At 49.6% G+C, this 24538-nt stretch overlaps 1 protein-coding gene across 2 annotated transcripts; it reads right to left on the bottom strand.

Annotated features, from left to right (window-relative positions):
* Positions 1-5526: 5526 nt before the first annotated feature.
* NSFL1C (NSFL1 cofactor) lies at positions 5527-24519 on the bottom strand. Of its 2 annotated transcripts, none has more exons than XM_028735556.2 (9): positions 24363-24519; positions 20348-20445; positions 16604-16678; positions 13563-13728; positions 12619-12711; positions 11204-11313; positions 10891-11028; positions 7670-7834; positions 5527-7179 (listed from the first exon to the last, which is right to left on the bottom strand). In XM_028735556.2, exons 1-9 carry the CDS (start codon positions 24462-24464, stop codon positions 7017-7019), a joined length of 1110 nt encoding a protein of 369 aa, XP_028591389.1. In that variant the 5' UTR covers positions 24465-24519; the 3' UTR covers positions 5527-7016. The 2 variants fall into 2 exon arrangements, with proteins under 2 accessions (XP_028591389.1, XP_028591388.1); XM_028735555.2 differs by having other exon boundaries at positions 12619-12738.
* Positions 24520-24538: the final 19 nt, after the last annotated feature.

Raw genomic sequence — 24538 nt, forward strand, 5'->3', positions numbered from 1 at the left:
TGATCTTCTTGCAGTCCATGGGACTCTCAAGAGTCTCCTCCAGCACCATAATTCAAAAGCATCAATTCTTCGGCGATCAGCCTTCTTTATGGTCCAGCTCTCACTTCCATACATCACTACTGGGGAAACCATGGCTTTAACTATACGGACCTTTGTTGGTAAGGTAATGTCTCTACTTTTTAAGATGTTGTCTAGATTTGCCATCGCCTTTCTCCCAAGGAGCAGGCGTCTTTTCATTTCGTGACTGCTGTCACCATCTGCAGTGATCATGGAGCCCAAGAAAATAAAATCTCTCACTGCCTCCATTTCTTCCCCTTCTATTTGCCAGGAGGTGATGGGACCAGTGGCCATGATCTTCGTTTTTTTGATGTTGAGCTTCAGACCATATTTTGCGCTCTCCTCTTTCACCCTCATTAAAAGGTTCTTTAATTCCTCCTCACTTTCTGCCATCAAGGTTGTGTCATCTGCATATCTGAGGTTGTTGATATTTCTTCCGGCTTGGGATTCATTCAGCCCAGCCTTTCGCATGATGTATTCTGCATATAAGTTAAATAAGCAGGGGGACAATATACAGCCTTGTCGTACTCCTTTCCCAATTTTGAACCAATCAGTTGTTCCATATCCAGTTCTAACTGTAGCTTCTTGTCCCACATAGAGATTTCTCAGGAGACAGATGAGGTGATCAGGCACTCCCATTTCTTTAAGAACTTGCCATAGTCTGCTGTGGTCGACACAGTCAAAGGCTTTTGCATAGTCAATAAAGCAGAAGTAGATGTCTTTCTGGAACTCTCTAGCTTTCTCCATAATCCAGCGCATGTTTGCAATTTGGTCTCTGGTTCCTCTGCCTCTTCTAAATCCAGCTTGCACTTCTGGGAGTTCTCGGTCCACATACTGGGAAGGGAAGTAATAGTACCACTGTATTCTGCCTTGGTCAGACCACACCTGGAATACTGTGTCCAGTTCTGGGTGCCACAATTTAGGAAGGAGGTTGACAAGCTGGAGTGTGTGCAGAGGAGGGCGACCAAGATGATCAAGGGTCTGGAAGCCAAGACTTATGAGGAATAGTTGAGGGGCTGCGTATGTTTAACTTGGAAAGAGAGCCAGTGTGGTGTAGTGGTTAAGAGCGGTAGTCTTGTAATCTGGGGAACCGGGTTCGCTTCCCCACTCCTCCACATGCAGCTGCTGGGTGACCTTGGGCTAGTCACACTTCTCTGAAGTCTCTCAGCCCCACTCACCTCACAGAGTGTTTGTTGTGGGGGAGGAAGGAAAAGGAGAATGTTAGCCGCTTTGAGACTCCTTCGAGTAGTGATCAAGCGGGATATCAAATCCAAAACTCTTCTTCTCTTCTGGAAAATAGGAGACTGAGAGGAGTTATGAGAGCCATCCTCAAATATCTCACAGGCTGTCACATGGAGCAAGCTTGTTTTCTCCAGCTCTGTAGGGTAGGACTCAAAACAATGTCTTCGTTACAAGAAAGGAGATTCTGACTAAACAGGAATTTTCTGAGGGTAACAGCTATTTCAGTGGAATGGTCTCCCTTTGGAGGTGGTGGTAGAGCTACCTTTGGAGGTACCTAAGTAGAGGTTGGATGACCATCTGTCATGGATGGTTTAGCTGAGATTCCTATATTGCTGGGGGTTACCGCTGGGGTCCCTTCCAATTCTATGATTCTATGTTTACCACCTCACATACTTCTTTGGGTAAGCCAGACCACAGATTTTTAGGAAAATCTGAGGTTACTTCCAGGATACTCGCTTACTGAGCATTCACCCTGATCCGTTTGCAGAGAGGTTATATGATGTTGTGTCAAAGCAAGTGCCACCCCACACTTTCCGGTCAATTTTCTTATGGCAGAAAAGTCCAGGTTTGGGGATGAGCTTGTTTGCGGCACAAGAACGCCTTTCGTTTGCTGCGAAAGAACACTTTTAATTCCACAGCTTGAAGGCATGTGGCTGAAAATCACCCCAAAATAACATCAGCCTGGAAGTGCCTGAGACCCCTCTATCACTACCCAGGTTTTTAAAATACATAGCAAGGTGCAAAAGAGGGATTTTTCAAGTTCCCCAGAAGATGGTGGCTAATCATCGCATTAGGTAAAGGTAAAGGTACCCCTGCCCATACGGGCCAATATTGACAGACTCTAGGGTTGTGCGCCCATCTCACTCAAGAGGCCGGGGGCCAGCGCTGTCCGCAGACACTTCTGGGTCACGTGGCCAGCATGACATTGCTGCTCTGGCGAGCCAGAGCCGCACACAGAAACGCCGTTTACCTTCCCGCTATAAAGCGGTACCTATTTATCTACTTACACTTAAGGGTGCTTTTGAACTGCTAGGTGGGCAGGAGCTGGGACCGAACGACGGGAGCTCACCCCGCCGCGGGGATTCGAACCGCCGACCATGCGATCGGCAAGCCCTAGGCGCTGAGGTTTTACCCACAGCACCACCCGCATCCCCATCGCATTACAAAGATCAAAAAAGGTTCTCAACCAGCCCCACTTATTATAATGGACCGCAGACAGGTGCAATGTTCTCCTGACTGCACTCCCTTAAACCAGACTTTAAAATCAATTAAATATAATTACAAAAATGGAAGCACGTTGGAAGCTACTAAGCATCCAAAGGCCAAATTTATTATGTCCCTGACATGTGATTTTGAGGTCAGAATTTTTCAAGTGCTGCCCGTGACTTACATTTTGGTATTGCTTTTAGATGCAACAATTTCGGATTAAGGACAGCGTAAAACCCAGGGTGTGTGTGTCGGGGGGGAGCAGGAGAGCCACACCTAAATATCCGCCCGCCCCCGTTTTGTTGGCATGAATCGTGAAAGTTCAAAACACGCTCTGAATAAAACGAGGGTTTTGCACTTTCGGAAATCCAAATGCTGCTCCCGTTTCCATAGCTGCACAAGCAAGGCTGTTTCCAGGAGAGTATGGTGTGCTCAGAGCTTCTGTCGAGTGGGAGAGCATCAGCCCATTTCTGGAATAAATGCATTTAAGACCAGGCTGTTGCGAAACGGTCTTGGTTTCACTCCCTTCCTCCTCTCCTTCCTGCTTCTTAAATGTTCTTCTTATAGTGGGGTGCAGGACACAAGCACCAGAACTCTCTTCCACTTCCAGCAACGGGTGGAGATTTGTGGACCTCCCACCCACCAGGGTTTCCATCCGTCTTGGGAATATTCTCCATAATCACACATTGCTGGGGGGGGGGGGAGGAGCCCCGAGTGCGGAAAGAACAGCCCCCTTGAAACACAGAGGCGGCATCGAGATTTGTTTGCAAGGGAAGCAAAGAGCAGCATCTTCAAAAAATGACGCAAACCCTTTTTGCAATTCCACCTTTGCTCAAGTCCTGCCTAAGCGCGTCAGCGCCACCCTTGGGCAGAAACCGGGAACTGCAATCCCTCATTACCTGCTAGGGCCCATTCAAGCTGTTCCATCTGCCACATTGGTGAGAAACTGATCCCTCTTGGGGTGGCAGCACCCACACTTTGCAACTCCCTGCCTATCGCCATTAGGCAAGGACCTGCTGAAAACTCTCCAGGCACATAATTCAGACTTGTTTTTAAACCGTTACCTTTATCTGCCTTTTATTCAATGTAATATATTGATTTGGTGCAGTTATATATCCTGCCTACCCCACCTGGGTGGCGCTATGGGTTAAACCACAGAGCCTAGGACTTGCCGATCAAAAGGTCAGTGGTTCGAATCCCTGCGATGGGGTGAGCTCCCGTTGCTCATTCCCTGCTCCTGCCAACCTAGCAGTTCGAAAGCACGTCAAAGTGCAAGTAGATAAATAGGTACCGTTCTGGCGGGAAGGTAAATGGCGTTTCCGTGCGCTGCTCTGGTTCGCCAGAAGCGGCTTAGTCATGCTGGCCACATGACCCGGAAGCTGTACGCCGGCTCCCTCGGCCAGTAAAGCGAGATGAGTGCCGCAACCAGAGTCGGCCACAACTGGACCTAATGGTCAGGGGTCACTTTACCTTTACCCCACCCCTGAGAAGCTCAAGGTGGCGTACATGATTTTCCTTCTCCTCATCTTATCCCCACAAAAGGGGGTGAGGAGAGCCCATCTGCACCACTCTGAGTTCCTCGGAGGAAGTACGGAATGCAGACAGCTGGCCACGGCCACCTGCCTAAAAACAGGCACAGGTGAACCATGCTGTAGATTATTATAGTGGGAAGTGTATGTGGGGCACCGGTTAACTTGATTTCAATATTTCCCCTCCTCCTCCTCCTCCTGACATCTTGGTTGAGAAAGAGAGTTAAGTAACACTATTGAGTTAGGGCAACGGTGAACCAAGAACTTCTTTATTCAAATTCCACAAGCGCATTGCACCAGTCCTCATCATCTTAGGCCGTTCTCTATGAGGTCCGGAGAGTGGCGACACAAGAACAGGGCCTTCTCTGCAGTGGCTCCATTTGTGGGATGCTCTCCCCAGATACACTTGCCTGGTGCCTTCATTATACAGCTTTACGCACCAGGCAAAAACATTTCTCTTCAACCAGGCCTTGGGCTGATTAATAGTCCACAGCCTTTTAAATGTGTCTGCGAGTGGGCTGGGGTCTTGTTTTGTTTTGAGCTATTTATTTTGTGCTTTTATCCTGCACTTTCATCTTGTGAACCACCCCGAGATCTTCGGATGAAGGACGGTATATAAATTTAACAAATAATAAAAATAACCAGTGCGACAACCAAGGGCTGCCAAGCACTTCGCTGAGCTAGAGAACCAGCCAACAGAGGACTCTCTTCTGAAGTCAGCTCCGGAAGTCAGCCCCCATACGTACGAAACGTCCACTGCCAAACTGCCCCGCCCTGTACCCAGGGCAGTTGCAAGAGCCCTTCCCTGTTCCTTCCTCCACTGGAAGCAGCTCCCCCCCCCCCATGAAGTGAATGGGGACATTTGCCTGTGCAGGAGTCCCGTCCTGTAAGATTATTGCGCCTGCTATAACTCAGGCCTGGACGACCACTGCAGCAGCAGCGGCAGAGCGGTGTCCTACCACTCTGGAAACAGAAATGGGGTATTTGAATGTTCCTGCCTCTTATAACGACTCCCTTGCAAGGACTGCAACCCATTCCACCTAGAGGGACTGCGATCCCACAACCGCAGCCGAGTAGCACAGCTCCAATTGTGGCGGGCAGGGGCTAGACCAGGGGTCGGCAACCTAAGGCCCATGGGCCACAAACGGCCCATGGGGGTCATTTTACTGGCCCACGAGCTGCCCCCAAACTGAGCTGCCCACGCTGCGCTAAACCGGCGCAGTGCGGCAGGGAGACTTGTTTCCCCAGAGCCGGAAATCGCGTCTGCGCAGACACAGATGTCGGAAATCACAGGCGTGCGCACTCATGCATCAGGCCCATGGAGGGAGCTCCGCGGCAGTGAACTGACCCAGGCACGCTTTGCCGACCCCTGGGCTACACATTGCTAATCAAGCTGAGCTCCCTGCTGCCTGCGCTAACCCCCATCCTCACAGACGCTGCCTGCAAAACCGGAGGCTATTCCACACCGCGACAGAAAGGAGCAAACGTCGTCCCGGGTTCAGTTTGGATTTTTAATGCTCACACACTTGTCACAATAATTTACAGAATTCACTGTCAACATCCGGTGTGGATTCGTTTAGCCATGAGGGGTGGCTGGTGGGGAATGCCCATGTCTGAACTTTCTGGTGCAGGATAACCGATACCCAAGTGGCTGGCAGGACAGACCGGCCTGGATCCAAGCCTTCCTTTTCCTCAAGCCCTGCTCCCGTGGAGAGGCTGCTCTCCGTCACCTGACAGAGGAGGGACCATGCAGCGGATGTGAGCTCAAGCGCACCCCGCAACTGAGGAGCAGAGCTGAGAGCAGGCTCACAGGCATGGAGATCTTCGTCCTGCGCCAAACTTTCCTGCACGCGCCCCTTTCCATTGAGGAGAAATTGTGTGTTCCCTGGGGCACTCGGCGTCACAGCCTTTGCCTACCTGGGGCCAACCAGATGTTTTGGATCAGCTGGAGGGACCCAGAAAGGCAAAGACTGCTGCGTTATCAAGGGAGAGACCTTCCTAAGAAAGACCTGAGAAAGAACAAAGGCAGATGAGACAGAATGAGGAACAGTGGGAGGCAGCTGACGAATTATTCTCTTAAAAAAACGGAAGAAGGTGGGGAGGACACCCCTGGATCCAAAACTGAGATGAGTGACAGATTGCAGCCGTGCTGATCTTCAGGAAGTACGAAGTCACACACTCCAAGCCAAACCGTTCCCCCACCTAAGAGGCTTCAAATCCTGATCAAAATGTGGGCCTCCTCTTTTTTACGAGCCCTTCCTTTTATTTAGCACGCCGGAAAGAGGGGGGGAAACCCAAGGGCCACCCATCCCAGGCTTTGCACTCGGAGACCCCTCACTTAAGAGTGGCTCGTTTTCAGGATATGGGCGGAAAGACACTTTGGAGGGACCTCTCTGCTCTTTGCGGTGCTATGAGAGAGCCTGGAGGGACAGGAGAGTAGATGGCAAGATTGTGCTACAGATGGGACGCTAGATTATTAGAGGAGGGAAGGTCTGGATTCCTCCTAATGCCCACAGCTTTTACCCATCTGCAAGACAGAAATACCCTACAGACTTGGTTGGCAACACAGAAGAGAGCCCCCCGGTTTGGGGGTCCACTTTATTTAATACACCGACGGATCCTGTAGCTGCTACCACCCCTGGAGCTGGAATGAAGGGAGGAAGTCATGCACCCCCCCCCCTTTGAACCTTACCTCTCCTTTCTGCCCCATAAGTGATCCAGGGGGAGTGTGTGGCAGGCACAACAGGGAGCTGCTGCTCCTTTGAAAAAGTTTGTGTTTGGTTTTAATTATTATTCTTATTATTTTTAAAGTCCATGGATCAGCACAAAGAAAACAAAACATTGGGAAACGCAACTAAAGAGTCCAACGCAAGAGCTTCGAACCCAGCACTACGAGGCGGCCGTGAGACTGCCCTTCCCGCCCGGAGAGCCGCCCCGTAGGAGGCTATAGGGCCTGGGCAGGCAGCCATCGGGCAGGTTCCCTTATATTAACCTCTGGACGATGACGGCATTCAGTAGGTTGGCTTCCTTCAGGGTCTGGTCCTCATCTGTCAGCTCTTTGTTGGGGAAAGTGGTCATGAGGACAAAGCTCGTGGCAGCCATGGCAGGCCTGGCGTCCGCTATGAAGAGTCGGACATCGCGGATCCTGCAAGAAAAACGAGGTGCGTTTGTCGTGGCATTGCCAGAGAATGCAGGGGAGGAGCAGGAAGAGGCAGAGGGAGGGGGGCAGGAAGTGACGATTGAGGAAAGAGGAGAAAGCCAGGAGGCGGGACGGCTCTCAGGTGTTGAACCAGAGCCTCAGCACCGCTCAGGAAGTTCTGGCACAGACAGTGAGGCAATGCCTGTTCCGTCTGCCAGGGAAAGGAGAGGGTTAAAGGGGGGGAGGAGAGGCATCACGTGAAAAAGCCACTCCCAGAATCTGAGCCCTCCGGGGTGCATGATTGTAATGTGCTGCCTGTACATATGTAAAATAAAGACTGTATATATGTATCTCTGAGTGAGCAGAGGCATTTCTTGCGAAGAGCATTCACAAGCCATCCCAGCGCTGGACCTCTTCCGGCTTCCCACCCACCCACCAATGCCAGCCAGGTTCCCACATTTGTAACGCCCTTTGGCAGCAAGCTCTGCCCCGGTACCTGTGACTGTGGTTGAATTTCTGGACCAGCCGCCCTCCATCCGCCAGCCGGATCTGGATGCTGGTAGTGGGCTCTGACTCGTCAATGGTGATGGAGGAGCTGGCTTTGGCTTCGTTTTCCGCTTGCTGCGACGGGGAGCCTGCGCCCATCACCTGGGGGGCAGTGCTGAGGAAGGAGGAGGGAGGAAAGGTTTGCACTGTGGAGCAGGTGGCAGGTTTGGGCAAGACAGATGCAGGCCCCCCTCCGACAATAAACCTGGCGACTGTACACAGTTACTCGATGGACATAAAGGAGCAGCTTCAGAAGATTTATCAACCTTTGAAATTTGGGTTCGGAGACCCAAGCAAAATGAGACTGGTCAAAACCATTTATGAACCAGGTGAAACTACAGTCATACCTCATGTTAAGTCCGCTTCATGTTACATTCTTTCAGATTACGTCCCACGGCGACCCGGAAGTACCGGAAAGGGTTACTTCCGGGTTTTGCCACTGACATAGAAGCGCAAAATGACGCCACGTGCATGCGCAGAAGTGGCAAATCGCAACCCGTGTGTGTGCAGATATGCCACTGCGGGTTGCATTCTTTTCATGTTGTGAACGGGTCTCCGGAACGGATCCCGTTCGCAACCAGAGGTACCTCTGTACTCTAAGAGAGCCACCGGACTGGACCAAAATCTGGCCCTGGATTTCCTTTCCTTGTGCAAGAATCTTTGTAATGAAACAGAGGATACAGGATGAATTTAAAAAGAAACTGTGTCAATCAAACCTACCCACATGATGCTGACACAAACAACTTGCACATACACTATGGAAAAGAATGAAAGTTTACTACTCCTTTCTGCCCCATCTCCCCACCTCTTCCCCCCCCCCCCAACCTTATACCATATACAACATTAATGTCTCACATCAAATATAACTGATCTGTATAAAGGACTTGGAAAAATGATCTGAAAATAGAGACGATGTACGGAACTTTTGCTACCCAAGAAAATCTTTTAATAAAAACCATTAAAAAAGGGGGGGGGGGGGAATTGTGTTCTTCAACATCAGCATCCGCAGCCATACTATTTTATCCACAGTTTAAGAAAATGTGATCATTGGATGAAGGGCGAAATAGAAATTTAATTAAAAACAAAACCAAACAACAACAAGGGCCGTGGGGGAAGAACAAGCCAAGAAGACAACTGGGCTGTTTGAAGGCAGAATTGTTGGGGTTTGCACACAGAAGATGAAGGTTCAAATAACTGGCCTGTCTGGACGGCTTGCAAACTCTCCGCCTAATTCTACTCTGGAAAATAAATCCTGCACTCCAAGGGCAAGTCGCAGCCACAACACCTCCCACCCCAGGAAGCTAAGCTACAACTATGTTAACAACGTCCGCAAACATTCTAACCACTGAAAAGTGCAGTTAGCCACTGAAAGCTGGAAACAATTGCAATTTGCTGTGGGAGAAGTGCCAAAATGCATTTACTTGGAAGTCAGCCAACTTGTTTCGGCGGGGCTTTACTCCATGTTAAATTCGGACTGCACGGCAACCTTAATCAGCAAAGTATTTCAAACGCTGCCTTGAGGACAGGTGGGCAAAATTCCAAAGTACAGTGGTACCTCGCAAGACGAATGCCTCGCAAGACAAAAAACTCGCTAGACGAAAGGGTTTTTTGAGCTGCTTCGCAAGACGATTTTCCTTATGGGCTTGCTTCGCAAGACGGAAACGTCTTGCAAGTTTGTTTCCTTTTTCTTAACACCGTTAATACAGTTGTGACTTGACTTCGAGGAGCAACTCATAGCACGCGGTGTGGTAGCCTTTTTTGAGGTTTTTAAAGACTTTGGTGAGTTTTGAAGCTTTTCCAAAACTTTCCCGACACCGTGCTTCGCAAGACGAAAAAAATTGCAAGACGACAAAACTCGCGGAACGAATTAATTTCGTCTTGTGAGGCACCACTGTAAAAGAAATGCGCATTAGGCACCTGGTTCCGCATATAAATTTGCTAACTGCAACATTCACCCATGCAATTTTCAGGATCAGACGTGGCTGGCCTGGTTAACAGCGGCATGCAGCAGACTAACCAGCAAAGAGGGATGAGGAAGCAATTTCTGCCAAGAAGACGGAGCAACAGGAATCTGAAATGGGATCATCTCACTCCCTGCCTGACCTGGTGTATTTCTGGCACGGGACTTCACAGCTGATGCCCAGCTTAGGCCGTTCACTACTAAATTCAACATTCCAGATCGTATTACAAGTAGACTGGACAAGCAGAGAGAAACTAGGCAGTTTGGCCTTATCTGAATATTTATAGAATTTGAGATTTTACTATTAAAGCAAGGGCAGCAGAATCGCTGCAGGAGAAGGAAGGAGGAATAATGTACACGACGGGTGACTGGGAGCAGCTGCCGGGGCCATACAACACTGGTTCTAAAAGACCTACACTGGATCCCAGTAGGTTTCCGAGCACAATTCAAAGTGTTGGTGCTGACCTTTTAAAGACCTAAATGGTCTCAGCCCAGTATACCTGAAGGAGCATCTCCACCCCCATCGTTCTGCCCGGACACTGAGGTCCAGCTCCGAGGGGCTTCTGGCAGTTCTCTCACTGTGAGAAATGAAGCTACAGGGAACCAGGCAGAGGGCAGATGTCAAGGAGATAAACAACTATCTGACTTTTAGAAGACACCTGAAGGCAGCCCTGTTTAGGGAAGTTTGATGAATTATTGTATTTTACTATTCTGCTGGATGCCGCACAGAGTGGCTGGGGAAACCCAGCCAGATGGGCGGTGTATTAATAATATTAATACAGTGGAACCTTGGTTTTTGAGCGTCTTGGAAGCAGAATGTTTCAGAACCTGAATGCCGAAAACCCGGAAGTAATTGCTTCTGTTTTCGAACGCGCCTTAGAAGCCGAATGGCGTTTTTCAATTTTCACCATAGAAACTGCTGACAGCCCTTTGCGCTTTGGTTGTTGAACGTTTTGGAAGTCAAACAGTCTTCTGGAACGGATTACGTTCGACAACAAAGGTACCACGGCACTTATTATCCATAATAATCATGATTATCATCATTACCTGAAGGCAGCCTTGCATGGGGAAGTTTTTAATGCCTTACTGTGCTTTAATTTCCTTTTGAATCTTTACTTGGGTACTTCTCTCAATGAAGACTAGAGGCAGCCGGGCCTTTTTGCAAAAGAGAAAAGAGGCAAGAAGGAAATGCTCAAATGCTGACTCCTCACCTGCCCAGTTTCTGTCCTTCCCCGGTGAAAGCCCTGAAGGCACCTCTGGGTTTTGTGAAATCCTCGTCGCGGTGGTCCTCCAAGTCCAAATTCACCTGCCCGCCACGGGCCAACCGGCGAAGCTCCCCAGGAACCTCCCTGACAAGGGAAAACAGAGGGAGGCAACTCAAGAAAAAGGACCAGCCAGCCTTACCTTTCTCTGTGGTAAGATGGAGCGAGGGAGCGTTCTGCAGAGTGCAGCATCCCAGGGAATTAGATGTCTGGTGCAGCCAGTTACCAAACACTGGCCCACATCCCAGAGCACTGCCATTACCCTCTGCGGATGGATTCCAGGAACTGGGAGTTGGATGGGTCTTGGTAGCTCCTCAGCTCTCCGCTGTCCAGGCTGAAGCCACTCTTCCACAGCTTCAGGACCACATGCACCTGTAAAATCAAAAGTCTTTCCACCATCTGCAGGGTGCCTCTCCCAGGAAGCCACACTGCTGCGCATCTGCGCCCGTTCAAACGAGGGAGTGAGGTTGCCATGCCAGGCTGCAGAAATTGCAGCCCTCCTCATCCTTCTTGCCCTGCCAGAGCTGCTGCCCTGGAAGCCAGCCTTCTCTAACCTGGTGCCTTTGCAATGTTGCTGGAGGTTGCTGGAGCTAGCAAGGGAGATGGGTGTGGAACCCTTTCTTGGCCACGTGCAAATGGCTTCAACTCACCCCGCCTGTCTTGGGCTCAACACATGGAGCCCTGCAGGGCAGAAAGCAGCTTGATGGAGCTATTCAGAGCAGCGTGAAGAGAAAGGGTCTCAGACACCCACCTCTCACAACCTCGCAGCTCCGATCCACCCTCTCTCCTCTGAAGCAGCCGGTGCCAGGGGTTTTATACAATGATGAATTTATTATTTCGGTCACAGACCAGTTCCAGCCCACACACAATATCAAGGAAGTCATAAAACATGATAGCGATATATCTGAATTTGCAATTAGGTATAAGAGGGACGATACAGATATAGCAACAGTTAAAAAATATATAAATTAAAACTTAGTCACTAACATGTATCCTTGCATGCAATGTGTGGCTGGACATATGACGCTGCCTTATATCTAGACAGATCACTGGTCTGTTTCAGCTCTGCCAATCTGGTTCCTGCCAGATGTTTTGGACTACAACTCCCATTAACCCCATGCTGGCTGGGGCTGGTGGGAGCTATAGTTTGATGCACCCAGAAGGAGCCTGGTTGGCAAAAAAAGAAAAAAGCTGGTTCCGTTTCATATATGCCAGTGGTGTCCAAACTTTTTTCAAAGAGCGCCAGATTTGATGAAGTGAAGGGCTGTGAGGGCCGACCAAAGTTATTGACCTTTTTTTAGGATTGAAGTTTGAAGTTGTTGAGCTTTTTTATGATTTTACCCCAAAGTTGAGCTTTTTTTAGGGTTGAAGTTTTTGAGGGGTTTTTTTTAGGGTTTTACCCCAGGAAATGAACTGCCACAGGGGCCAGATTAAACCGACCAGAGGGCCGGATTAGGCCCCCGAAACGGACTTTGGACATGCCTGATCTATGCTGAGTAGCAGCAGCTGCTCTCTATGGACTCGGGGGCAGAGTGAGGCCTTTCCTAGATCTCTGATCCTAGAGATCTCTATCCTGGAGGTGCCAGAGAAAGCAAGCCAGGAACTGAACCCTGGACAGGAGAAATGGGGACCTGGCCAGATCTCACTGCCTCTAGTCCTACTCCTAGCAATACTCACATCCTGTGCAGCGTTCTGCCTCATCTCTGGGGCAACATAAGCAGACTCCTCCTCGGGAGCAGCTCCCAGGCGGTACCCTCCACCTGCGAAGGGCTGCGAGAGAGAAAGGAACTGTGAGGCCTGGAAAAAGCAGGGGAAAGGCAGATGGGTCACCAACCTCCAACCTCAACCTCCATTCGGCGGCCCTGGCAAATACTTCTCGCTTCCCCTCCGCTAAAAATTCCAAGGATGGGCAGGCCAGATAGTTGGAGGGCTGACACACACACAACCCATGTCAGTATCTAACTTAATCCACCGTCCTTTCATTAAACCCAATGCGCCATTGTCATTTCCCCACTAAACAACGGTTTTGCGCAGGGAAAGGAGAAGCGTTCAGATCAGCAAGCGTCTGAATCAAGCATTTAGGCATGTCAGTGCCGAGTGGGATTTTGCCAGCCCTCCTTTTGGGGTGAGTTTTTTGGAGGGAGGGAGGCAGTTCTGCATGAACAACATCCACAGGGAAGGGGCTACAGGAGACTGGCTGCAGCTGCCTTTAAGAGGGAAGACATGCTGACAGCTACTTTCAGTGCGATGAGAATGTCTCAGCTAAGTCCATCTTTCTCAAGCCCTGGAAATTGCTTTATCTCCCTTCCCTGAGAGTCCACACTGGCCCCTTCTTGCTCTCTCCATCTACTTGAAGCTTCCAGCCCTCACTTTTTCATTTTTTCCACTTCTCCTCCAACACTCCTCCCTGCTTTATGCTCCATCTCCCTGACTATCGGTCCTTAGTGCTCCTCGCCTCCTCGCATTCCCATGCCTTCATCCATGCTGCTTTCTGAAAGGATTTGGCCTCATTCAAGTCCCTCCCCCGTCTCACTTCTGCGCCAACCACAGCCTTGCTTTACACGACCCCTTCTGCATATTTCATCTCAACAGAATCCCCCCCCCCCCCCGGGTGTGCTCACTTTTGGCCTGCTGCCTTCCCCAGGGCTCTTGGCTGCTCTGTCGACAGCCACAGCTCCATGCTCTTTGGCCCCTCGGAACAAGTCCTCAACCAGCTCATTGGGGCTCTTCTTCCTCGGAGGACCAACGATCTGCTGCCCGCTTCGCTCAGAGCCCCCAGCGTAAAATCTGAAGAGACAACAGGCCCCCAAGATTACACCTCTCCATTGAAGACCCATTGAAGGCTGGGGCATGTGTGCACATCTGTGCTCAAACATATTTGCTAATTTTGTTACATATCTTTCGATGCCAGGCAAAAACATGCCTCTTATCCCAGGCCTTTGGCTAATTAAAACAATCTTTGACCCTTTAAATTGTGTGTGTGTGTGTGTGTGTATGTAGGGGAGTACAGTCATACCTCATGTTACGTTTGCTTCAGGTTGAGCATTTTCAGGTTGCGTCCTGCGGCAACCCGGAAGCACCAGAATGGGTTACTTCCGGGTTTCGCCACTCGTGCATGTGCAGACGCACAAAATGATGTCACACGCATGCGCAGAGGCGGCAAATCGTGACCCGCGTTGCGTTCTTTTCAGGTTGTGAACAGGCCTCCAGAACAGATCCCGTTCGCAACCAGAGGTGCCACTCTGTTATTGCTTTTGTTTGCTATTATAGTATGTATTTTTGTGTTTTTATATTGTAAACCACTCTGTGATCTTCGGATGTAATAATAATAACAACAATAATAATAATAATAATTTCAACTCTCTCCTGTAGCCAAAGCAAGTCCTGTTCTCAAACTGGGTTAAGCGCGCGCACACACACACACACACACACTCACCCCAATGTCAGCCTAAGAAACAGGTTGTAAGAAGGAAGTAAAAAAAACCCCCACACATTTTCACATTTTCAATTCTTACTCTCTCGCTGGCTGGCTTGCAGCACTGGGGCCAGAGTGGCACGGACAGTAATGTTTGCGGATCAGCTGAACACTAGCAGGAGGACCTGACTGGATAGCACAGATGTGAGGCCAAGGAGGGAGAATTTGCGACCCATCGGATGCTGGACTGCAACTCCTCTCAACCCTGACCGCTGGCCATTCTGCTGGCAGTTGAGAGTCTAACAACTTTTGGAAGGCTGCAGGTTCCCCATCCCTGAGTCAGGTCTCTGCTCCAGCCGGCCTTTCTTCACTCTTCTGCTGGCCTGGCTGAGCAGACAACAGAGGCAAGGCCAAGAACCCTGCAGCTAAGTGCCACATCCTGTTCCTACGGTGGCCAACCAGATGTCCCAACAGGGAGCTGGCCAGAAGCAGGACCTCAATGCAAAAGCAACTCTCCCCACCTGCGATTCTTAGCAATTGGCCTCCAAAAGTGGAGGGAGAACAGGCTGCAGGTAGAATGTAATGCCAGCTAGCACAGCACTTGTGGATTGGACTTCAGGCACACCTGCCCAATAGGTTGGCCAACACCGTTTTACCCAATCTGCCCGTGTGACCCTTCAGATTTACCAGGAGCCTCCTCTTGATTATATAAATCATTGGCCACACACAGAAAGGCAGCTTTGGCAAAAGGATCGAGTTCCCTGGGCATGAGACAATTTAGGAGCTTTGATGGTTTCCAGTTTGCACATCCTGTCCTTGCAAGGATTTCCACTTGCGCAAGGGAACTCTCTCAGCTTCACACACCCACACACACCAACCTTATAGGACTAGGTATGTCAAGAGCTTTGAACACTCCCAGACTTGTTTTTGGACTACAACTCCCATCATCCCTAGCTAGCAGGACCAGTGGTCAAGGATGATGGGAACTGTAGTCCAAAAACAGCTGGAGACCCAAGTTTGGGAAACCCTGCTCTAAACTTTCTGTAAATGCTTTCTCATTCATTCATTCATTCTGCTACAAGACAATTTTCAGAATTATGAATTGGTTTTATGTGCACCAACGCCCACATTTCCCTTATTGACTCTGCCTATGATGTGTAGCACAGTAGTTTAAATAACTCAGTGTGTCTGATCTGTGAGGGCTCTTGTAATGCTCTGGACTGTGCCTCCCTTTCATTGCTTTACTGTGGGAGCTGTACATTTCCTAACATACACATCACAGGGATTCTCAGATATGTCCATGGCTGAGAATGTGCTGTGACTGCAGAAAAGTCACATATCTTATCACTCAATTTAACTTCCTGGGAATGTGAGCTCTCCTTTCTTTTCAAGGTCAAGCTCCTAGACCTCACGTTACCAAGATAGTTGATGCAAGTTTTAATCTGCATTTAAGTCTACTGTTGTTTTAATTTTCCGAAAGCCTTATCATTGTTATTTTTCCTTACTGATAATTTTGCCTTATAGTTTTTTGTAAACGGCTTTAATGTTGTTGTTTTTTACAATGAAGCAGTGTATGAATTTCATGACATAAATAAATAAGATATACTTGAAATTGTGTGGTTAATGCGCAGTGAGAAGTCAAAGAAGGGGAGCTGATCAAGAACCCCAGAGGCTGCAATGCCCTGCAAAGCTGTCTCTGTTCTTATTTATAACTAGCAATACCAGGATAAATTGCACAAGTAGTAGAAGAACAAGCATTCAGAAAGAAAGAAAGAAAGAAAGAAAGAGAGAAAGAAAGACAGAAAGAAAGACAGAAAGAAAGAAAGAAAGAAAGAAAGAAAGAAAGAAAGAAAGAAAGAAAGGTGTGCAATTCATACAAGCCACAGACTTAGGCCTTGCTTGGTGGAGAGTTTCTATTTATCTATTGGCACAGAGCAAACACAGCCCTGTTCATGTCAAGGTAACAATACACTCGCCTGCTCCTCCCCCTAGGAAGAAAGAGCCGCAACCACTTACTATGCAAGATTCTGGAATGAAAGTGCTTCGAACAATGGCAGGGGAGGTCATGCCCTCCAAGAGCAGGACTCCCACAGCTGCCTCAACAGAGAGGCCCCCCACACCCAACGCAGACATTTCCATAGCAGCCTGGGCCTGCAAAAAAACCGTTTCCAGAGGGACTTTTTCCACCCCAACTCCTCCCTTCCCGATAAATCAGGGGGGAAGTCAGGCATTCAAACGGCAACAAACCTTTGTCCTTCCTCCTCCTCTTCCTCCTCCTCCTGAGCATGGACAAGGTCTCGGAATGACGTCACCCTGTGGTCACTGGCGAGACAAAAGGAGACACAATATGAGTCTGCCCCATGTTCCTCTGATGCAACGGCAGCACCAACAGCACTGAGAATTAACTGGGAGCACAGAACGACAAGGAGTGGAAGGCGAACCAGGTGCCCAAAAGATACGTTTTTTTTAATACAGAGCAGCTTGCTAGAGATGTGATGGTCTAGTTCAGGGGTAGGCAACCTAAGGCCCGTGGGCCGGATGCGGCCCAATTGCTTTCTCAATCCGACCCGCGGGCGGTCCGGGAATCAGCGTGTTTTTACATGAGTAGAATGTGTGATTTTATTTAAAATGCATCTCTGGGTTATTTGTGGGGCCTGCCTGGTGTTTTTACATGAGTAGAATATATGTTTTTATTTAAAATGCATCTCTGGGTTATTTGTGGGGCATAGGAATTTGATCATTTCCCCTCCAAAAATATAGTCCGGTCCACCACATGGTCTGAGGGACGGTGGACCGGCCCACGGCTGAAAAAGGTTGCTGACCCTGGTCTACTTTGTAAAAAATCTGGAAAAACTGGGATCCCTCCCATTTTCCCTGGTACCACTCCTCCATTTTTTCCAGGTGTTTCCTCCCAGGCCTTCGCATCTCCATGTTTATGACAACTGATTACTAAAATGCCAAACATAGTTAAGGACAGTGCGGAATAAGGGATGATCTCCCATCTTGCAAGGACTGATGCCCCGCACCAAAGGAGTACAGCACATTTTTGTGAGCTCTGACAGACCTGATGGATTCCTGCCAGTAAAGGACAGGCCATCCCACCACCCCATCGACAGGAGGGTAGGTTTTGCTCTTATCCCTGCTGGAAAAACGCCTGGGAGGGCCACCACCTTCCCAAGACACTGGGGTGTCTCTTCGGCGGTCACTCTCTGGCTGTAAATCTTCCTCAGTCCAGAGAGACCAGAAATAAGCATCTCATAGCAGAAAAAAGAGACAATCAGTAGCTCTAAACTACTTTACAATGGTACCTCTGGTTACGTATTTAATTCGTTCTGGAGGTCCGTTCTTAACCTGAAACTGTTCTTAACCTGAAGCACCACTTTAAATAATGGGGCCTCCCGCTGCTGTATTGCCACCGCCGCACGATTTCTGTTCTCATCCTGAAGCAAAGTTCTTAACCCGAGGTATTATTTCTGGGTTAGCGGAGTCTGTAATCTGAAGCATGTGTAACCTGAAGCGTATGTAACCCGAAGTACCACTGTATTTACAGTCTATATACAAAGAACCCATCAGCATGTCTGTGCTCTCTCAGCAGCAGTACAGAACAGCATCACACACAGAAGTGAAACTAAAACAGTACTGAGACTTCCTGTCTCACACTCTCAGACACTCACATGATATAAACAACCTAGTGCTACTTGCTGAGCAGCACGGGTGAATAAAAACCCTAACAACCCCAATTTTATAATGAAATGATTTTAGAATGTTGTACTGTTTTATTGTTGTTAGCCGCCCTGAGCCCGGCTTCGGCTGGGGAAGGCGGGATATAAATAAAATTTTATTATTATTATTATTATTATTATTATTATTATTATTATTATTATTATTACCCTTAGGGGCACTTTGCATTTCTGGGGGGAGTAAAGGGAGTACGATGAATTAAGGTGGTTTAAAGTTCAAATCGCAGGAGCAATTTCAGAATTTGGGGGCAGGCAACGTATCGCACTCGCCCCCAAGCCGCAGCCGGCATCGCACACTTCCAAGTGCATGGGGTTGGGATAGATGACCCTTGGGTCCCTTCCAACTCTAAGATTCTATGATTCTAAGCGCCCAGCCAGGCCGCCCACTCTCTCCCTCCACAGCACAACTGCCATTAGAGCCAGAGACGCCAGCAGGGCATCCTGCCTGCCAGGCAAGTGCCTTCACTTCTTTCTCTTGTGGCGAGAGCAGGCTGCCTCCTCTCTCCTTGCACTCAGGCAAAATGGAGCCACCTTGCATGGCACTCCAGAGGGTGGCTCCAAGTAGCAGGACACAACTGGCAGCTTCATGGAGGCTGGTGGCACCCTAGGGCTCCACATTTCCATGCATAGGGCCATGTGGCACCCTGGCCTCCTCAGACTGTGCTCCTTGGCATAGTGTGGCAGAGGGTTGGGAACTGGTTTTAGGTGGGCAGAGCAGGAGCTACAAATTTGCTCACCACGCAAGGGACCATCATCTTCTAGCAAGCATCATTTTCCTGAGTTTGTAGTTGGGGTGCCTGAACCCCACCACCCCAATTCGCACTGCACTTTCAAGGCATTCTAAGCACTCCTGAAAGTCAAAACGTCCGAAGACAATCCGAAAACTGTAGGTAGGGCTGGGTGATATATCAATATAGTGCCTGGAACCAGTGTGAAGACCATATTGTGATAAAGGTTTCATAGTTTTTTAATCTGGCAATATATTGCAAATCATGCCGTGTGTTAGTGCTGGACGATGTATCGCTCAAAACTGGTTTCAAGTCCGTATCATGATAATGGTTTCACAATTTCTGAACTGGTAATATATTGCAAATCACGATGTGTGTGTGTGCTATGCAAAAATCACAACAAGGGAAAAACTGTGAAGCCAGCCAATGGCTCCATCCTTATTTCAGACTTTGTGATATATCAGCATATCATGATGTTTAGCTGGCGATATATCAAGAAGTTGAAAACCAGGTATCACCCAACTCTAGCAGATGGCCTGCTATGCTCCAAAGGCTCATGGTGGATACTAATGCAATCCTTTACCTCGTTCTTTCTTTCCTCAAGAATGTGAAATTCACAATACACCTAGGCTAGAGAGGGGAACAACTGAGCATGCTCAAACTCTCTCTCTCAATGACTGCATGACTAAGCAGAAATGTGAAAGCAGGTCAGGCTGATAGCCCAAAATGTTGCTGTTTGGTCTGCTTTCTGCACCTGAGTCTACGCCAGATCTTTTTGTGAGAAGCACTGGAAAATCGGTTTCCACGATCCCATTCCTCCCTCCACCCAGTTTAACACACAATATTTGACACGATGAGGATGCAAATCGTAACAACAGCAAACCAAATCATGTGGCAGTAACATTTTTTTTTTAAATCCCCACAATGCAATCCCTCCTAAGCAGGGTCATGATGAGTCATCCCCAAGAGAAAAGCGTTGGCCCACTGAGCACAGCCTTTTCCCAGACTCAGCAGATTAGATCCTGTTAACTGGGGATGCATAGGACTAAATCTGGATCCTTCTGCATGTCAGAATATGTGCTCCACTAAGCTGCAGCACACCCAATATAGCAGCCTCAGTATCTGGTGGGCACCAAGTTGGGGAAGGCTGCAGCCATAGTGGGAAAGTAGAAAATATTCCACAAAACGCATGCACACAAGGAGAGAGCGCTCCTTCTTCTTCCTCGGCTCCAACACAAAAGGGAACTGTTTTTACAACCCTTTTTGCCGTGCTGAAACCTCCCCAAGAATAAAAAGGACTTGAGAGGCATGCCTAGATTACACATTGTGGGCTTACCCCCATTGCCCAACAGACCCAGGTGGGAACTGCAGTTCCATGAACGCTAGAGATCCCTAGCAGGGTATTCTCATGGCCTCCCCAGCAAGTTACACTTCCCAGGGTTCCTGTGCGGGAAGGAAGTTCTGGCAGTTGCACACCAGCTCGCAATATAGACATGCTCAAAGATGAGCCCGTTTGACCTCACCTGGGCGCAGTGCCTCGGGTAACAGAGCTGGGAGCTGGCTGTGGGAGCGTGATGATGTCTTCGTCACCTCCATCTTCATAGAAACTGGCCAGGGCAATCTGAAAGGAGGGACACACAGCTGTTTTTGAGAGCGAGCTCCATTGCTTAGTGCCACCCAAGAGGGAGAGAAGACAACTGTCAATAACCTTGTGATGACTTCTGTACCACATACCACGCCAAGTAGGTGGGGAAGTACAGAAAACTCCCTTGGCCTGGGTAAGTTTGTGGTGCTCTCCAACCTTCTCACTGCTGCTTTGGTTTGGACTGCAATTCCCAACAGCCCCAGCCAGCAAGTACTGAATCTGATACAAATATACTGTATTTTTCGCTCTATAAGACGCACCTCGTTTTTGGAGGAGGAAAACAAGGAAAAATATAATCTGAATCCCAGAAGCCAGAACAGCAAGAGGGATCTGGCCTCTGGGATAGCCTCTTGATGTCCTGGCATATGGGATAGCCGTGCACAGCCTCTCCCAGGCAGGCGGAATGAAGGCTCCCCCTGCCTGGAAGAGGCTGCGCGCGGCTAAGGCAGAAGGCTCCCCCAAGAGCCGTGCTCCCTTTAAAGAGCACATGGAGCGTGTGTGCGGCTCTTGGGGGCTTTTCCCTGAGGAGGGCAGCCCTTCTCCCTCCTCGGGAAAAAGCCCCCAAGAGCCGCACACACGCTCCACGAGTCTCTTTAAAGGGAGCACTGAGCAGAGCCTCCCGCCTGCATTCGCTCTATAAGACGCACACACATTTCCCCTTACTTTTTAGGAGGGGAAAAGTGTGTCTTACAGAGCGAAAAATATGGTAATGTATTCCAAGACACCATGCAATATGGGAACATGGCACCACCACGCAGAATTCCTACCTGGCAACATGTTCATGCAAGGGAAATTGCCGTTCACCTGCTGTAACATGCCAAGTAGCCCTAAAGCATTGGAAAGAGAGCTCCTTTCAGAGGAGCTGTTGGAACTTGGAACTGTTCTCCATTAAGTGCCAAATTATTACAGTTTTGCTGAAAACACCAGGTGCCTGTTCATCAGAGGCCATTCCTTCTGGGCAAATACCTTGCCAATCCCAGGGTCCAAACACTGTAGTGGAACACGGATGCCGATGGGCAAACTCAAGTTTATGGGCTCATATGCAAGACTGTTCTGCGCTATAAATGTCAAATTTATAATCTTGCTAAAATATATGGACGAACCAGAATGGGTGCTTGAAACAGTATGCCAGCAGTTAGCCTGTGACTTTCTCAGCCTGCGGCGCCTTCATAATTAGAACAGTCTGGATCTTCTTGGAAGCCAAAGTGCTGTAGGTGGGAAACCAGTTCTACCTGAAGCACAAGTAGCCTAGCTGCAATTGGTGTTGAGCTGATCAAAGTATTACATCTCCAGCTGTGGCTAACACCAGATTACTTGACTATTTAGTAGGAAAACTAAAAATCAGCCTCCCCTCCAACAGTTAAAGGAAGAGCTTTTCCACCAATACCTTTTCTTTCTTCCATTGATGTAATATTTTTTCCTTGTGTCCTCCTAGAATCATAGAATTGGAATAGACCACAAGGGCCATCGAGTACAACCCCCTGCCAAGCAGGAAACACCATCAGAGCACTCCTGACATATGGTTGTCAAGCCTCTGCTTAAAGACCTCCAAAGAAGGAGACTCCACCACACTCCTTGGCAGCAAATTCCACTGTCGAACAGCTCTTACTGTCAGGAAGTTCTTCCTAATGTTGAGGTGGAATCTTCTTTCTTGTAGTTTGGATCCATTGCTCCGTGTCCGCTTCTCTGGAGCAGCAGAAAACAACCTTTCTCCCTCCTCTATATGACATCCTTTTATATATTTGAACATGGCTATCATAGCACCCCTTAACCTCCTCTTCTCCAGGCTAAACATGCCCAGCTCCCTTAGCCGTTCCTCATAAGGCATCGTTTCCAGGCCTTTGACCATTTTGGTTGCCCTCCTCTGGACACGTTCCAGTTTGTCAGTGTCCTTCTTGAACTGTGGTGCCCAGAACTGGACACAGTACTCCAGGTGAGGTCTGACCAGAGCAGAATACAGTGGCACTGATTCACTATTTGGGAGCTACTGGTTAAGGTACCTGGATTCTGGAAGATGAACTTTTTTTTTAAAGAGGGATAGAAATTTACTTGCAACTTCCAGCCAGCATTCTAAAAAAGCGAAGAAAGAGCAATGATGACAGGCTACAAATGGGCAGCAATGAGGTCTTTTCTCCATCCTACTGCAAAGCAAGTCAAAAAACTGTGGCTTCTTTATCAGAATGGAGCCCCCTGGCAAGAGCTAAGCCAGCCTTCAACAATCTAGTGCCACCCAGAAGTTCTGAACTACAACTGCACTACAACTCCCATCAGCCACAGCAGCCTGCATGCTGATGGCAATCATAGCCCAAAACATATGGAGGGCACTAGGTTAGCAAAGGTGAAGCTAAGCCAAAAGAATAAGGTAATATCTTACTCACTCAAAAGTCTTGACCCTTGAATGTGCAGGAGGGAACGACTTTGCTACAAGAAGGAAGATATTGTATGGGAGAATAAAGTTTTGTATGGGGGAAGAAGAAAGATGTGTCATGAAGAAGAGAAAGAAGGAGAACTTAAGAGCCTGCTGGATCAGACCAAATAGAGCCCATCTAATCCAGCACCCCAGTAAAGAAGAATGGATTGTTAAATCACTCTGGGAATCCTAGCTCCGTGAGAAGAACGAGTGTCTCCTATGAGCTCTCAGCAGTACCCTTAACAAACCAAGAAGATAAGAAGAGCCTGCTGGATTAGACCCAACGGCCCAGGATCCTGTTCTCACAGAGGCCAAACAGATGCCCCCCCCCAACTTTTTTGCAAAACCTGAAGGCAGGACTCTTATCACAAGAGCAACTCTCCCACACTTTCCAGTGACTGGCACCCAAAAGCATTGCTGCCTCCATGGATTCAGTCCTCTTTCCCAAGCCATCCAGGCTGGTGGACACCTGCAGAGGCGGTTTCCGCAGATTAGGCAGTGCTGCGTGGAGGGAGGGAGGAAAGAAAGGCAGTCCTAGAGGCCAAGGAAGGTGGGGGGAGGGACCACAGGAGGGGGGCCACAGGGGGAGGGGAGCATTTCTGTACTAGGACCATTGTCCAGGGCAGAACAGCTGTGTGTGGAGGGATATGGGGCAAGTGGTGGAGGGAGAAGGGGGAGAGGGAAGGTGGTGGTGAGGGGGAGAGGAAATGGGGAGGGGGGAAGGAGAAAGGGGAGGGGAAAAGGAGGGAGGGGAGGAAAAGAGGGAAGGAGGGGTGTGGAAAAGAGGGAGGGCAGGTGGGAGGGGAAGAGGAAAAGGGGGCGGGGGAAATGGTGGGGAGGGGAGAGGGGGAGGGCAGGAGAGAGGAAAAGGGGAAGGGCAGTGGTGAGGGGGAAAGGAAATAGGGGGAGGGATGTGGGGCAGTAGAGAGGGGGAGAGGAAAAGGAGGGAGGGGAGGAAAAGAGGGAGGGCAGGTGGGAGGGGGAGAGGAAAAGGGGGCGGGGGAAATGGTGGGGAGGGGAGAGGGGGAGGGCAGGAGAGAGGAAAAGGGAGAGGGCAGTGGCGAGGGAATGGGGGAGGGATGTGGGGCAGAAGAGAGGGGGAGGGGAAAAGGAGGGAGGGGAGGAAAAGAGGGAAGGAGGGGTGGGGAAAATAGGGAGGGCAGGTGGGAGGAAAAGGGGGCGGGAGAGAGAGGGAGGGCAGTGGTGAGAGGGAGAGGAAATGGGGAGGGGTGGGGGGGCAGGATAGAGGGGAGAGGAAAAGAGGGGGCAGGAGGGAGGGGCAGGGGGAAAGGAGGAGGGCAGTGGTGAGGAGGAGAGGAAATGGGGGGAGGGGGCGGGACAGGACAGGAGAGAAGGGAGAGAGTCCAGGCGTCCCATTCGGGTGTTAGGAGGAGAAAGGGGGAGAGGCGCTGCTCCTCTTCCCCCCCTTCTTCTCCCCCCCCCCCGGGAATCGAGGGGCGCCCCCTCCCCGGCCAAGGGTTACCTGCAGATCCCCGCCCGCCGACTCCAGGAAGAAGCGCGCTCGCTCCTCCTCGGCCCCGGTCACGGCCACGAACTCCCTCAGCGCCTCCTCCCGATCCGCCATCTTGCCCCGGTGCAACCGCCAAAGCGCTCCGGCCCGGCCGCCGCAGCCGCCTCGGAGCTCAGCTTCCGGCTTCC

This window comes from Podarcis muralis, chromosome 5 (genome assembly GCF_964188315.1).
Source record: "Podarcis muralis chromosome 5, rPodMur119.hap1.1, whole genome shotgun sequence".
NCBI classification, from domain to species: Eukaryota; Metazoa; Chordata; class Lepidosauria; order Squamata; family Lacertidae; genus Podarcis; species Podarcis muralis.

Bases quoted from the DNA above. Each gene is read 5' to 3' on its own strand.
- NSFL1C (XM_028735555.2), bottom strand. From the start codon at position 24,464: ATGGCGGATCGGGAGGAGGCGCTGAGGGAGTTCGTGGCCGTGACCGGG. The intron at 12,739-13,562 runs GTGAGCACACCC...TGCTTTTTCCAG, and splicing joins GGGAAGGCAGCAGGCCAAAA to GCCTCACAGTTCCTTTCTCT. The intron at 11,029-11,203 runs GTAATGGCAGTG...TTCCCTTGTCAG, and splicing joins CTGGAATCCATCCGCAGAGG to GGAGGTTCCTGGGGAGCTTC.